The sequence below is a fragment of the Dipodomys spectabilis genome, unplaced genomic scaffold (genome assembly GCF_019054845.1).
Source record: "Dipodomys spectabilis isolate Male_0828 unplaced genomic scaffold, ASM1905484v1 ptg000127l, whole genome shotgun sequence".
NCBI lineage: Eukaryota > Metazoa > Chordata > Mammalia > Rodentia > Heteromyidae > Dipodomys > Dipodomys spectabilis.
This window is the reverse complement of record NW_024870804.1, coordinates 1,970,961-1,987,814: the sequence shown is the minus strand read 5'-3', so window position 1 is coordinate 1,987,814 and position 16,854 is coordinate 1,970,961. Positions and strand designations below refer to the sequence as shown.

Sequence of the window (16,854 nt, the reverse complement as noted above, 5' to 3'; positions counted from 1 at the left end):
TACACACACACACACACACACACACACACACACACAATTGAGATATACAATAGTTTCTTGGGATACATTAGCTATTGGTCCACAACCCTCAATGGATACCAAAACCCACAGATGCTCAAGTTCCTTATATAAAGTGGCATAATATTTGCATGTAATCTATGCACTTTCTTATATATTTTTTATTCATTTTATTTACTTTTTTTTTTTTTTTTTTTTTGCTGGTCGTGAGGCCTGAACCCTGGGCCTGTGCGCTGTCCCGCAGCTCTTCAGCTCAAGGCTAGCACTCTACCACTTGAGCCACAGCACCACTTCTGGCTTTTTCTGCTTATGTGGTGCTGAGGAATCGAACCCAGGGCCTCATGCATGCAAGGCAAGCACTCTACCACTGAGCCACTTTCCCAGCCCACTTTCTCATATATTTTAAACTATCTCTAAATTACTTATATCTAGTATATTGAAAGTACTATGTAATTAGTTGTTCTAACATATTATTTAGGAAAAATCATAAGAAAAATTTCTGTACATATTGAGTACAGAAGCAATTTTTTCCAAATATTTTTTGTCTCTGGTTGCCTGAATTATACATACATAACCCACAGATATAGGAAGGAAATTGTAAGGTACATTGCATAAAATTCATCCTTTTAAAAATGTGTGCCATCTTCATCATTAATTTAAAAATATTTTCATCACCCTAGAAATCCTGTACCTATTAGCTCTCTATCAGCTTCTGTCAACTAATTCACTTTCTTTCTTGGTTGATTTACCTATTCTGGACATCTCATATAAATAGAATCATATAAAATATATCCTTCCACCTGTGGTTTCTTTCACTAAATATATTTCCAATATTTATTCACATTGAAGCATGTATCAGTGTAGCATTCCTATTTCTGGCTGAATAATCCATTGTATGGTTACTCAGTTTTTTTGATTACTCATTTACTGGTTGCTCTGGAAGAAGCATTTTTTTTAAATAGCCCTCTTAAAGGATACAAATCTTGTTGAAATCACTGAAAGTTTAACCTAATAATCCATGTAGGTCCTTTATTAGAAATCTTAGAGGCAGATATCTGTATTTAATGTTAATTGGCTGGCAGTCAGTGGCACAGATATTTTGCTTTTGGAAGATCTCTTAGTTTTGAATATGTTAGTCTTAGGAATGTCTTGTTACTGGAGAACTTATTTGTTTTAAAAAGGAATTGAGCGGGATGCTGGTGGTTCACACCTGTAACCGAGCTATTCAAGACACTGAGATCTGAAGATTGTGGTGCAAAGCCAGCCTGGCCATGAAAATCTGTGTAACCACCAAAAAGCTGGGGGAAAAAAAACTGGAAGTGTAACTATAGCCCAAGTGGTAGAGCACTAGCTTTGAGTAAAAAGCTCAGGGAGAGTGCGCAGGCCTTGAATTCAAGCCCCAGAACCAGTATACACACACACACACACACACACACACACACACACACACACACACACACACACACACAGTAGTTGAAGGTGAAGTCCATATAGGATAGAGGCTACCAATGATGAGAAATAACTACATTCTCTATAATACACTGGCAGTGCTAGTCTGAACAGTAGAAAAAGTAATTTCCTAATTAGGCAGAAGTATATACAGTAATCATTTCTGCAACTACTTATTTCTAGTTTTAGGTGACTATGTGATTTGGAGTAAATGAATCCCTCTGTGACATTTTTTCTTAATATGCAAATAGGAAATATAAAGAGAGAGTTAGCTAAAGTGCTTAGAATAATATTTGTCATATTATATTTGTTCAGTAAATCAAAGCATTTCTTTTCATTACAAGCATGTTTATGGAATCAAAAAGTAAGTCAAGACCAGGTGCTGGTGGCTCACACTAGTAGTTTACTCAGAAGGATCTTTGTTTAAAGGTAGCCCAAGCAGAAAAATTTATGAGACTTTTATTTCCAATTAACTACAAAACAGGCCAGAAGTAGAGCTATGGTTTAAGAGGTAGAGTGCTGGTATTGAGCACAAAAGCTCAGGGACAGTGCCCAAGACTAGAGTTAAAGCCACAGGAAGATGGTTAAAAAAAAGTAAGTAAGAAAGAAAGAAAATTAAATTGAGTGTGGTGGATCATTCTTGTAGGGCAACTAGGCAAAAAAGTTTACAAGACTCCCATTTCAACCAGTTTTCAAAAACGAGTATGATGGCATGTGCCTGTTGTCTTAGCTATGTGAGAAACATAAATAGGAGGATTGCAATCCAGGCTGGTCTGGGAAAAAGCAAAAATTTAATTGAAAAATAAAGAAAGCAAAAAGTACTGAGAGTGACTCAAGTGACAGAAGGCAAGACAAGGCCCTGAGTTCAATCCCCAGCACTGTCCAAAAAATACATTAAGTGAAAATAAATTAACCTAGAAAGTATTGAGGAAGTCACTCTTAGAGCTGGTAAAATTGCTAGAGCTCAGTTCTAAAAAGATAATGGAGCTGGTGCTGGTGGCTCACACCTGTAATCCTAGCTACCCAGGAGGCTGAGCTCTGAGGATCAAAGCCAGCCCAGGTAGGAAAGTCCATGAGACTCTTAACTCCAATTAACTACTGGAAAACCAGAAGTGGCACTGTGGCTCAAGTGATAGAGCACTTGCCTTGAGCTGAATCACCCAGGAACAGCACCCAAGTCATGAGTTCTAGCCCCATGACTGAAAAAAAAAAAAAAAGATAATGGGCATTCATGTATTTGTGAGTTTAAATTGATCAAATAGAAAAAAGATGGCAAATGAAGGAATCTATAGATTCTAGTGAGAAGAAATTAGAAGGAAATTTTCTTTTCTTTTTTTTCTAAAGAAAACAATGAAGACAAGAGGTACCCAAAATGATGAGAGTCATTTAGAAAAGTTTGTTGAGGGCTGGGATTGTGGCTTAGTGGTAGACCGCTTGCCTAGTGTGCATGAAACCCAGGGCTCAATTCCGCAGTACCACATAAACAGAAAAGGCCAGAAGTGGTGCTGTGGCTCAGGTAATAGAGTGCTAGCCTTGAGCATAAGAAGCTCAGAGACAGTACCCAGGCCCTGAGTTTAAACCCCAGGAAAAAAGGCAAAAAAAGGAAAGAAAAGTTTATTGACTTAATCCAAAATAACAACAATGAGAGAGACTTGTTAAGAAAATGATACAGAGCAATTTTCTCATGTGATTGGCACCATTTAACTTAAAACCTTATAAGAAAAAAAATCTACAAAAAAATTGTTGGAGGATAGGGAGTTTGGGGAGATAGACTGAGAATTTAAGGAAAAAAGTAGAAAACCTGGTCTAGCCAATGTCAGAAGTTTGTTATGCATTAAAAAAAAGATCAGCAAGACCTGGGTGTCAGTGGCTCAAGCCTGTAATCCTAGCTACTCAGAAGACTAAGATCTGAGGATCACTAGGCAGGAAAGTCTTTTATTTCCAGTTACTAACCAAAAATCCCCAAGTGGTACAACTCTATCTTTGAGTGAACAAGCTAAAGGATAGCACCCAGTTCACATTCTAGTACCAGAAAAAGCAAAAAATCAAGAATTATCAGGAGGTAACAAGTGCCATACTAGGGTTGAATTTCAAACAAGTGACAAGTGAGGTTTCTCTCCTCTAAACAGTGCTTTGTTCCTGGTCACATCACTACCACTAAGTTCACTACCTACTGTAGACATGTAGGCTATAAACTTCTGGGGGACAAGGAAATCTAATTTAATTAAAAATTTTAAAATTATTATTATAAAGGTGTGATAACAGAGGGGGTCACAGTTAACATTAATCAGTATATTTCTTTTTGAACAATGCCACCCCTTTCCTTGCCCTGTCTGTTTTTCCCTCCCCTTCCCACCTACAAGTTCTAGAATCCATTTTCAATATATAGAAATCTAATTTCTAATGAAAATGAGAGGGAAGAACTGGGACAAGCTGAAAATCTGGCATAGATCTAGTATGAGAAATGCTAGTCATAGATGATTTAAATGAGCAAGTTATTGAATGGAATAGATGTTTTAGAAAGAGGATTGGGGAAATGCTGCTGTGGTTCAAGTGATAGAGCACTAGCCTTGAAAAAAACAAACAAACTAAGGAAAGCAGGGTGCTGGTGGCTCATGCCTGTAATCCTAGCTCCTCAGGAAGCTGAGATCTGAGAATGATTCAAAGCCAGCCCAGGTAGACAAGTCTGAGAAATTCTCATCTTCTGGTCCGGGAGACCAGAAAACTTGTAAGTGGCTCTGTGGCTCAAAGTGGTGAGTGCTAGCCTTAAGCAAAAGAGCTCAGGGACAATGCCTAGGCCCTGAGTTGAAGCCCCAGTGCTGGCACAATAAATAAGTAAATAAATGTAAGTACTGTAGGCTAAAATAGGCCTTGGGGAGTGTGGCAGGTCATCCACAGATGTGGGAGAACTAGGTGAAATTAAGAGTGTCATGGGAAGGTAGAGGAGATTAATCCATTCATTTGATGAATATCCTTAATGCCTGCCTGAGGGTGTTCACTATTGTTGAAAGCTGTTGATGACAGTGGAAGTTCTGCCTGGACTTATTACAGAAATTTCAGGGAGCTTCACCACCTCTTTTATGAAGAGTGTGACTGAAAAAGGCTGCCTGGGACCCAGTAAAGAAGCATCAGCATGGATTAGAAAAGTGACTCACACTGGGCACTGGTGCTCACACCTGTTTTCTTGGCTACTAAGGAGACTGAAATCTGATGATTGAGGTTAGAAGCCAGATCAGGGCAGACAAATCCACCACTATTTACCAAAAAACCAGAAGTGAAACTGGTTCAAGTGGTTGAGCTCCTGAGCAAAGAACCCAAGAGACAGTGCCTAGGTCCAAAGTTCAAGTCCCAGTACCTGCACAAAAGCAGACAAACAAACAAACAACAAATAGTGATCCATGAACATGAAGGCAGCACTTCCTTCCTACAGGATCTACCATGTTTCCTAATGCCAGGTACACCATCTACATAGAATACAATGTGAATGGAAATTGTTCTGTGCAGTAGACAGTCACATTCCTGGTTGACAACATGAGTGGGTTAATAGGAGGAAAAAAGAAGTAGAAGGAGATATTTGTTACTTTCCCTAGCCCCATTTTCCTACTCACATAATTTGACATTGTGCAATGTCAATAGTATTTTAAAAATACTTTTATTATCTTTAAGTAGTTTTACAAAGGACTTGCCATTCAACAAAGCAGTTTATGAATGAATACAGTATGTCTTGATTAATATCACTCCTTTCAATATTCTCACCCATCCCTCTGAACCATCTGTGTGTGTGTGTGTGTGTGTGTGTTGGTTTTGGGGCTTGAACACAGGGCCTGGCACTGTCTATAAGCTCTTTTGCCCAAGGCTAGTGCTCTACTATTTGAGTCACAGCTCCACTTCTGGATTTTTGGTGATTAATTGGAGATAAAAGTCTCATAGACTTTCCTGTCTGGGCAGGTGATCCTTAGATCTTAGTCTTCTGAAGCTAGGATTACAGGCATGAGCCACTAGTGCCTGGATAGCATAAAGTTTTTTTTTTTTGTTGTTGTTGTTGGTTGTGGGGCTTGAACTCTGTGCTTGGGCACTGTCCCTGCGTTCTTCAGCTCCAGGCAAGCACTTTACTGCTTGAGCCACAGCGGCACTTCTGGTTTTCTAGTGGTTTATTGGAGATAAGAGTCTCATGGACTTTTCCTGCCCAGGTTGGCTTTGAACCCTGATCCTCAGATCTCAGCCTCCTGAATAGCTAGGATTACAGGTGTGAACCATCGGCGCCTGTCTAAAGTACTTTATAATATAGTTTGCCCTTTATATTTACACACTGCACATCTTTCTTTCCAACTTACTGTAGGCCAAAAACAAAACAAAACAAAAAGAAAAACTATGTCTGATCATGCACATGCCTATAATCCCAGAGAGGTAGGAGGATGAAAAAAATTAAGCCATGGGCTGGAAGGGTGGCTCAAATGGTAGTGTGTATGCCTAGCAAGCATAAAGTCCTCAGTGGAAATTGTCCTGACCTCCAAAAAAAAAAAAAAGAAAGAAAAAAGAAAAGGAGTTTGAGTCCAGCCTGGGATGTAGAGGAATACCCCTCATCCCAAATAAAAACATATGCAAAAAAGATTGTGTCTGTACTGAACACACATAGACTTCAGATCTCAGCCTCCTCCAATGGCCTGAGCCATTGGCACCTGGCATTATACAAGATTTGTTACTAGCCTTTCACTTTAGGAAATCTCTCCATTTCTTTTGGCAGTTTTAAAGACCTCAGATTTGTTCGAACAGCAGAGATACTGGAAGGAAAACTGCCTTTGCAGCCTAAAGAATACTGGGACGTGATCCAGAAGCACTGCATGGAGGCACGTCAGATTCTTCTCAACAGGTCAGTATCTGACTACAGAGAATGAGGCTGTGACAAAGCAGGGTAAAGACACAACTTTGAGCTGGAGGCCTGGCTCAACTAGTAGAGTACCTGCCTAAGCAAGTGCCTGAGTTCAGGCCCCAATACCATTAAAAAAAATAATGGCACAGAACTCTCTGCAATAAAAACTAGGTGTGCCATCTGGGAATTATACGAAGCTTATTGACTTCCAACTGACCCCTTTCCCTCTGCACTTCCTGGCAGCCTCCTATTCAACTGCTCTGCCCTTCAGTCCTCAGCTCCCTCTGTTATTTGAAACTCTCATTGTTCTTCTTTGTTTGAATGTCACTTTTTTTTCTCCTTCTGAATGGGTTACAGGACAATGTATTTCGAATGACTTGTATTTAGAAGGCCCGGAAAAACAGCCTCAAGATTCCAGGCTCATGCCTGGCCCAAGTGGCTTCTGCCTATAATCCTAGCTACACAGAAGGCTGAGATCTGAGGATCATAGTTTGAAGCCAGCCTGGGCAAGAAAGTCTGAGCTCTAATTATCCCCAAATAAGCTAGAAGTGGAAGTGTGGCTCCACGGCCAGCATGTGTGCACCCCTCCTCTCCCCCCCAGGATTCCAGGTTAGGGGATATTCAGATACTTGAATCAGTTCTTCTCCGTTTGCAAGTGTATGCAGGATCATCTCAAAGCCATGACCTTATATGAAATAGTGATTGCATTAGTCCCACTTTCCTGTGCTGTGATAAATACCCAAGAAAACAAGGAGGAAACTGTTATTTTGGCTCAGAGGTTTCAATCCATCATGGTAGGCAGGGCGTGGTGGAGCGTAACAGTTCACATCTTGACAGGCTGAATGGGGGAAAGTGGGGGGCAGAGAGAGAGGGGGGGAAGGAGAGAGGGAGAGGGAAAGGGAGAGAAGGAGAGAGAGGAGGAGAAGGGAGAGGGAAGGAGGGGGGGGGGGGGAGAGGGTGGGAGAGGGAGTGGAGAGGGAAACCAGGGAGGCAGGGAGGAAGGAAAGAAAGGGGAGGGGGGAAAGGAGGAGGGGGTGAGAAAGGGAATGCCTATACTTCCTGTTTTTTCTTTTGTTGATTTACAGAGGGTCTTCTCTGCTTGGCTAATGGATACACACTGACAGACACACCCTAATGTGTGCATCACTATTCTCCCAGGCACCTCCCAATCCAATCAAGTTAACAAACAGGTTCACCACCACAAGCCATAGTAATAGCTACTGACAGATTAATATTATCAAAGAAGTATGCCATAGCTGGTGCAGAGAGGTTGCTCACTAAATATCTTCATTATTCCCTTTGCTACCGTGACTACTCATTATTTCTCTAATTAACTGGGGTTGGTACAATATGTCAAGATGGAGTGATCAGTGGTTCCCACTGGGAAGAAATGGGAGGAAAGGAGCAATGGGACACTCACACTTTTCGGTTGCTGGTTCTACTCCCAACTTCTGAGCAGCTGTAGACCATGTGGGAGTTTTTTCTCCTTATTTTCTTTTCTCCTCTTTCTTTCCCTCTACAAAAGTCTAAACCAGAGACCTGGAAGCTGTTAGAGAGACAAATTCAAAGGAACTTTCCAATTCCTTGTGCCTTTTATACTTTAAACTTCACCCTCAAGTTCTGTCCATATGAATCCTGCAATTCAAATCTAAATTTCTTGCAGGAAGGGTTTTTTTTTTGTTGTTGTTGTTTTCTGGCAAGAATAGGTGATGAATCTGCAAGGCTGAGAAGTGGGCAATGAACCTCCTGTATCACCACAGACAATAGGGAGGAGGCAGAGAGAGCTTCTCAGACCTAAGAAAGCTGCTTACACAAATGTTTTCCTTTTTATTCACTGATTTATTTGTTTTTACAGTTGGATCCCTACTTGCGCCCAGCTTTTTATCTCACAGAAAAAAAATTGGGTTCACTTTGCTCCTAAGAATGACTATGACTCCTCACGAAACATCGAGGAATATTTTGCTTCCGTTGGGTCCTTCATGTCACTCCAGCTCAGAGAGTTGGTCATTAAGTCCCTTGAGGACCTTGTTTCCTTCTTCATGATACATAAGGTATGCAGGGGATCTGAACTCAGCATTCTCACAGGAAGACATCCTAATTAGAACTAGGAGTCTATCATGTATGTCCTTAGCTGTGAACCAGGCCAGAAAACAAAACCCTGAATTTGAACAAATATTATGAGACTACTGGTGTATATGTATGTGTGTGTGTGCGTGTGTGTGTGTGTGTGTGTGTGTGTGTATGTCTGAGAATTGCGGTTTGAAGCTAGCCAGGGTAGAATCATCTGTGAGACTCTTTAATTAATTACAAAAAAAAGATGGAAGTAGAGCTGTGGTTCAAGTGGTAGAGCCTTGAGCAAAACAAAAAATAAAAAGAAGCTCAGGGATAGTGCCCATGCCCTGAGTTCAAGCCCCAGGACTGGTAAGTGGGCACACGCATGCATACACACACACACACACACACACACACAGAGTAGTAGTAAAGTTGTTAAGGGAATGTAAAGACTATATAAAATATAATACCACTTACAATGTGGAGGAAGGTCACTTATTTTCATCATCTCTGGAAAATGGAAGGAGTGAGAAAAGTTTGTTATTAACCCTTTGGTTGATATTCCGGGATTGATTATGTATTCATTGATGACAGTGACTTTATTCTTCCATCTTTGAAAGGAAAGGGCTTGGTTGACCTCATTAATAACTTGCTTCAGTGAAATAAAGATAAAAACTTCACCAGGCACTGGTGACTCATGCCTGTAATCCTAGCTACTCAGGAAGCTGAGAACTGAGGACCTTGGTTCAAAGCCATCTCAGGCAGGAAAGTCCATGAACATCTTATCTCTGATTAACCAACAAACTGGAAACAGTGTTGTGGCTCAAAGTGGTAGATTGTTAGCCTTGAGCAAAAGAGCTCAGGAATAGTACCCAGGTTCCAAATTCAAGCCTCATGACTATCAAATATAAAATAAAATAAAAAATAAAAACTTCAAACACGGGGCTGGGAAGGTGGCTCAGTGGTAGAGTGCTTGCCTTGCATGCATGAGGCCCTAGGTTCAATTCCTGAGCACCATATAAGCAAAAAAAGCCGGAAGTGGCACTGTTACTCAAGTGGTAGAGTGCTAGCTTTGAGTTGAAGAGCTGAGGGACAGCACCCAGGCCCAGAGTTCAGGGCCCACGACTGACAAAAACAAACAAACAAACAAAAACTTCAAACATGAAGTCCTAGTTTTCAAAACATCATTGTAGCTTTCTTTAGATTTAAATACCCTAGGACCAAGGAAGAATCTTTAGACTTTTCTGCTGTATGTATGTTTTACTTTAAAGAATAGTCAAAAAAAAAAATCATAGCTACGCAGTAGGCTGAGATCTGATGATTGCAGTTTGAAACCAACCTGGGCAGGAAGTCAGAGAGATTCTTTTCTCCAATAAAGTACTCAGAAAAAGTTGCAAGTAGCCCTGTAACTTAAGTGGTAGGGTGCTAACCTGGAGTCAAAAAGAAACTCAGGGACAGAGCCCAGGCCTAGAATTCAAGCCCCAGCACTGACAAAAACAAACAAATGTACAAACCTCAACAACAACAAACAACAACAAAAACTTGCCTGGTTACAAAAGACGAAGGGGTAAGTATTTTCCCAATTGACCCTAAATTCAAAATTATAGAAACCAGCTAGATACGGGTGGATCACAAGAATAACACCAGCTACTCAGGAGGCTGATATTTGAGGATCATAGTTTGAAGCCAACCTAGGCAGGAAATTCCAATTGACTAATAAAAAGCCAGAAGCGGAAGTATGACTTAAGTGGTAGAGTACCGGACCTGAATGAAAAAGCTAAAGGGACAGTGCCCAGGCCCTCAGTTCAAGCCTCAGTACTGATACAAAATACACACACACACACACACACACACACACACACACACACACAAAACCAATACTGATCACTTTTAAATTTTTTTGTTTTGTCTTTTTTGGTATTGATGATTAAACCCAGAATGTGGCAGTTGCTAGCTACATCCCAGCCCCCAGTGCTGACAATTTTGACGTCTGTGTTAGCACTCCAAGGAGGACCACTCTATATATTAAATACATTTACTTTTTTTTTTTTTTTTTTGGGTCCAGTCGTGGGACCTGAACTCTGGGCCTGGGCGCTGTCCCTCAGCTCTTCAGCTCAAGGCTAGCACTCTACCACTTGAGCCACAGCGCCACTTCCGGCTTTTTTCTTTTTGCTTATGTGGTGCTGAGGAATCGAACCCAGGGCCTCGAGCATGCAAGGCAAGCGCTCTACCACTGAGCCAACTTCCCAGCCCTAAATACATTTACTTTTTACTAAAAATGTTTACTAGTAATTGTTTTACTAGTCTCTTTGAAAGAGGAAATTGGATATATTTGAGACATAGTAGATATTCAATTACTGTTCCTCACTCTTCCTTGAAAAGATTAGAAATCTCTAAAATCAGTTATTTGTCATCTGCGCTTGTCATCAGTCTGGTCATCTGCGCTATAGAAATTTCATTAGGCATGGTAGTTTTGTTTTTGGGTTTTTGTTTGTCCTCCAGCCTTAAGGCTTGAACTCAGGGCCTGGGCACTGTCCCTGATCTTTTATGTTCAAGGCTAGTGCTTTACCACTTTGAGCCACTGGAGATAAGAGTCTCACAGACTTTCTTGCTTGGGTTGGCTTTGAATGACAATCCTCAGCAGCTTTCTGAGTAGCTAGCATTATAGGCGTGATCCAATGATGTCCAGTAAAAGACACTATATGTGGCTAGTTTTTGTAGAGAATTAGAAATGTCATAGCTAGACACAGTGGCTCATACTGTTTAAGCAGCGGACACTGAAGGATCATGATTCAAGGCCAGCCCAGGCAAAAAAAGCTAACAGAACCTCATTTCAATCTCAGCTGTATGGGAAGCTGTGGTAAGAGGATCATAATCTGAAACTATCTCTGGGCAACAACACACACCTCTTAATCTGAAAATAACTAAAGCAAAAAAGACTGGAATATAAGTGGTAGAACACCTGCCTAACGAGTGCAAGGACCTGAGTTCAAACTCCAGTAATGCCAAAAAGCAAAGAGGAGGAAATATGTTCACATCACTTTGTTATAGGAAAGTTGACATTTTAAGTACTGAAATAAACTATATGCCAATCAACAATGCAATTTGAGACAAACTATTCATTCTTTTGGATATAGTCAGTGTATGTTTATTGAACGCTTACTATGTGATAAATACTGTTTTCCACTTTTGAGTTGGATGGGACCTAGATTTTGCCCTTGAGTTTAGAACAAAGGTAAGATGCACTTACAAATTCTTTTTTTCGATATTTTTTAAAATTTCATTTTATTGTAAAGATGCTGTACAGAGGGGTTACAGTTACATTAGTAAAGTAATGAGTACATTTCTTGTTGAGCATTTTTATTCCTCTTTTGTCTTTTGTTTTTGGTCAGTTATGGGACTTGAACTGCAAGCATGGGTGCTGTCCCCGCACTCTTCAGCTCTCAAGACTTGCACTCTACCACTTGAGCCACAGCACCACTTCCAGTTTTCTGGTGGTTAATTTGAGAGTTTCATTGACTTTCCTGCCCAGGCTGGCTTTGAAACCATAGTCTTCAGATCTCCTGAGTAACTAGGATTACAGGCATGAGCCACTTGTGCTCAGCTATAAATTCTTTTAAAACAGAAAGGTAAAGTAGAACAGAACAGAGAAGTAGAAATATGGAAGTAGAAAGGGAAGTAGAAATATGGAAGTTCAGCAGTAGAAGAGATTTTATCTCGGTAAAGAACAGGGAAGCTTGTCAGGAGGAGCTTTTAGGCTAAGTTTGAAAGATAGAAAGACTTAGAAATTCGATTGCAGGAAGCAACAAGAAAAATAAGAAACAAGTGAAAGAGAAAAAGGAGGCTGAGATCTGAGGATCATAGTTCAGAGCCAGCCTAGGCAGGAAAGTCTGTGAGACTTATCTCCAATAACCATCAAAAAGATGAAAGTGGAGTTGTGGTTTAAGTAGTAGAGTACTAGCTTTGGAAAGGGAAAAACGTATAAGGATAGGAAGAGGTTCACTATATCCAGCCTATATTTCAACATGAACAGTAGGATGGTACTATGTACTTCCTTTCTTAGTGCTCAGATGGAATTATGAATGCATGACAATCACTCCTTTGAATTTGAAAGGCGCAATTTTGTGAGACTTGTCCTGCTTTGTATCTCTTTAAGAATGGAAATGATTTTAAGGAGCCCTATGAAGAGATGGAGTTCTTTATCCCTCAGCTAATTATGATCAATCTTGAAGTTCAGGAACCCAGTATTGTCTTTAATCCACCTTTTGATGACTGCTGGCAATTAATAAGAAATTCTTTCTTGGAAATTATTAAGAACTCTGATGGGATTCCCAAGGTATGGTATTTACTTCATTCTTTTGTATTTTTGTTCACTTATTGAATAAATGTGTTTTTAAATGTTAGTTTATATAGGACACAGTCCATATGAGATTCACTTAGTGAACACAATCAGAACATACCCACTCAATCTGAGAACGATTCTATCATAAATAAATGTCCAGATGTGCGCTGATGAGTCATGCCTATAATACTAGCTATGCAGGAGGCTGAGATCTGAGGATCATAGTTCAGAGCCAGCCTGGGCAGGAAAGTCTGTGAGACTCATCTCCAATTAACCTTCAAAAAGATGGAAGTGGAGCTGTGGTTCAAGAGTGCTAGCCTTGAGCAAAAAAGCTCAGGGACAACACCCAGGCCTTGTGGTTCAATCCCATGACTGGCACTAAAAAAGACAATCCAAGAAAGGACTGTCCATGTTACTCAGAATGGGGCTTCTAACGAAGGAATTAAGACTTGTGACTTTAGAGGAGCAGTGTCCCAAAGCATATTCAACTTGGGTTAAGTGTGTGTGTGTGTGTGTGTGTGTGTGTAGTACTAGAACTTGAATTCAGAGTGTTATGCTCTTGCTTAGCCTTTTTGTTCTAGATTGGTGCTCTACCTCTTGACCCACAACTCTACTTCTGGCTTTTTGCTGGTTAATTGGAGATGAGTCTCATGGACTTTCCTGCCCCAGCTTCAAACCATGATCCTCAAATCTCAGTCTACTAAGTAGTTAGGATTAAATGTGTGAGCCACCAGTGCCTGGATTCTGGGTTAATTCCCTCTGGATAGTTGATAAGGCCAAAGGCCAGTATCCAGTTTAACTTGAGAAGGGTCCTCTGACATCTTGTAGTCTTGTTTTTTTCTCTTTTTCTCCCTTTATTTTTCTCCTCCTCTCTCCTTTCCTCTCTTCCTTCATCCCTTTCTCCCTCCCTACATCCCTCTCTTCCTCTTTCTCTCTCTCCTGACATCATTATGTATGATAAGGGTGCTCTTAGATCTCTTCTCTTTATAGTAAAATCCTATTATCAGAAAGTTCCAAGAGATCAGAATTATGTGAAAACCCCACCTGAAACCAAATGCTCCAGCTTCCCCAGAGAACTCCTCATGTGGAGTTTTGATCTCAATCAAATTGGGTTAACATGTAAATGGATGTGTTAGAAGTGGAGGAAAAATGGGCAGCTCTTTGTGACCCATATCCCTAAGAATGAAAGAGAAAGGTCCTATAATTCGAAAGGATAAATGCAGGGCTGGGGACAGATAAAGTATGTAGTCTGTTGAGTACTCTGTCACTACTGTTGATTGGCAGTGTTTGCAAGCCTGCTGTAGGCTGGAGAGCCTCTAAGAAAAGAAAAAGAGCAGAAAGGGCAAAACTCAATAGACAACCAGGCTTTATTTGTTAGGAAAGCCTGGGAAGGGCAACCAAGTCTCCGTCAGCCCAGCGGATGGGGAAATCACACACCACCCTTAAAAATAGGGTCTGTTTAAATATTAGGCATTAAGAGTGAAGTCAGGCAAGCAAATGGAAGTGGGGTGAGATGGAGGCAGAGTGGGTGAACAATGTTTTTCTGACTCTGAGGAGTTTCAGGGTTTCAACGGCATCTGTGTCTGCCAATGGTGTCAGCATCAGATATGGCTTTATTGCCAGACTCTCTTCCAAGACCACCAGGTGCATTAGATTAAGTGATCAGTGGGATCAGCAAGCAAGAACGGTTCTAAAATATGGTTGTCAGGGGAAAAGATGAGTGATTTCAGTTCAAGTCATTTTCCATCAGAACAAACTTCAGGACTGCTACTACTGCAAACAGCCCAGCAGGGACTGGTACTAGATTTAGGGGTTTTTAATGCCAAGAGAACATACTCATAGGTCACAAATTATACTAGGTTTGAAAGCTGGAATTATATGAGTCTTTACTAGCCTTTGAGAAGAAGCCACAGGCTTTGAGTTCTGTATGTGTTGATTCCCATGGCATGGGCTCCATCCCTGAGCTCTTCAGGCTGATTTATCACTAAACTGAATGGTGAAAGCTTACAGTCCTTCTAATGGAATGTCTAGGAAATATATGGAAACACATCAGCAGGTGGCCAGTTTCTTCATCTTCTAGCAGTTTTGCCAAATCTGTCATTAAACCTAAGTCTTAAAAGTTGAGGGCAAGGAAGTAAGAAAGTTTTTGAAAATAAATAGCACTCAAGGAGCAGAAGGGTGGCATATTAATGAGAAAGGGTTATTAAAGGAAAATACAACCAAAGAAAACAAAGATCCCGACTGAAATGAATAGAGGCGAATGAAGCTGGATGTCCAGTGACTCATGTCCATATCCTAGCTACTCAGGAGGCTGAGACCTAGAAGATTACAGGTTGAAGCCAGCCCAGGCAGAAAAGCCCATAAGTCTGCAGCTCCAATTAACCAGCAAAAAGCTGGCCTGGAGGCATGGCTTAACTGGTAGAGGACCAGCCATGAGTAAGCAAGCTAAGTTCAAACCCCAGTTAACTGCACTTCTGGCTTTTTGGTGGTTAGTTGGAGATATGAGTCTCACAGACTTTTCTGCTGAGGCTGACTTTAAACTGTGATCCTCAGGTCTCAACCTCCTTAGTAGTTAGGACTATAGGCATGATGAGCCACTGGTGCCAGAAAAAAAAACATGAATTTTTCTGTCAGGCTAGGAAGGTATCATCTTTTCTCCTTTTTACAGATGGAAATATGGACATTCTGAGCGAAGTCACTTACCTGGGAGCACATAGTCCATTAGTGTCAGAGTTAAATTTAGAATATATGTCTTCATTAGCTTTCATTAGAGAGGATATGAGTGGTAAAGAGTTGAGAAACACACTATGTTCATTTACTCATACCATATTTATTAAATACTTACTAGGAGCCACTCTGACCAAACCCTGAGGCTACAATAAATGGTCAAATAAGATCAGTCCTTCCTGGCATATCTAGAATGTGGCTCATTATATATTCATTTCATCCTATTGTTTTTGTGACAAGCAGGCAAAATTTCAGGAGGTGAATTTTAAACAGAGAAACTCAAACTGGACATCAGTGGTTCATGCCTGTAACTCTAGGTACTTAAGAGGTAGAGATCTGATGATTATAGCTTGAAGCCAAGAAAGCCCATGAGACTCTTATCATTAATTAATCACCAGAAAGCTGCAAGTGGAGCTTTGGCTCAAGTAGTAGACTGCTATCCTTGATCAAAAAAGCTAAGCAACAGTGTCCAAGCCCTGAGTGTAAGCCCCAGTACCCACACAAAAAATAACAGTCAACATCCACTGGGATCCCAGGAGGGTCCTCTAAGGAGATGAGACTTGAAAGAATCAGGTAACTGAAAGAACAATAATACAGGGAAAAGTATTTGATAGGTAGAGGAGAGAGAGAGAGAGAGAGAGAGAGAGAGAGAGAGAGAGAGAGAGAGAGAGAGAGTGCAGAGGTAGAGGAGAGAGAAAATAGACATAGAGGGGCAGGGGGTTCCACCCCTGATGTCCCTGGAAATAAGTCCCCTGCCTTTGCATTTTGGTACCGTCTCCCTTTTTGTCTCTTATGGATGTCATCCCAACTCTCCTCTCCCCCTCCTCACCTCACTCCAAATACTGCGTTGTAAGGAAAATTAGTTGTGAAACAACCAGGGGAAATCAAAAGTTAATTATCTAGGGGAAGCATAGAGCCAGTCTCCTTGCTTCTCAGGGGCTTAAACTCAGGGTCTTGCATTCTTGCTTGGCTTTTTTCACACAAGACTGGTGCTCTACCACTTGAGCCATATCTCCATCCACTTCTAGCTTTTTATTGGTTAATTGGAGATAAAGATCTCATGGATTTTTCTGCTCCTGGAATTTTCTGCCCAGACTGGCTTCCAACTATGATGCTCATATCTCAATCTCCTGAATAGCTAGGATTGCAGGCATGAGCCACCAGTGCCCAACTTGCAAATGTCTTGACTTCTGCAAGTGATGTGTCTACTCTTTAGGTGGAATCCATCCTGTTTCCGGAGTTGAAAGGATATAACCTCATCATTGGAACTGTTGATCCTAAAGAAAATCTTGTTTCTGATTTCGTGGACCAAACTTTTGAAGTATTTAAGAAAAATCAAGTTGGCCCCTACAAGTAAGTTGTTTCGGTTGTAATTTTATTAGTCATTTGGTATTGG

The 16,854-nt window shown here is 40.8% G+C and overlaps 1 protein-coding gene across 1 annotated transcript in view; it reads left to right on the top strand.

The window, feature by feature from the left end:
• The window catches only part of Dnah3 (dynein axonemal heavy chain 3), a 197,007-nt gene that overhangs the window by 19,705 nt on the left and 160,448 nt on the right, over nt 1–16,854 (top strand). The window contains exons 8-11 of the mRNA XM_042689859.1: nt 6,212–6,337; nt 8,193–8,388; nt 12,546–12,725; nt 16,675–16,811. Coding sequence (XP_042545793.1) covers nt 6,212–6,337; nt 8,193–8,388; nt 12,546–12,725; nt 16,675–16,811 — 639 coding nt within the window. The remainder of the gene's footprint in view (nt 1–6,211; nt 6,338–8,192; nt 8,389–12,545; nt 12,726–16,674; nt 16,812–16,854) is intronic.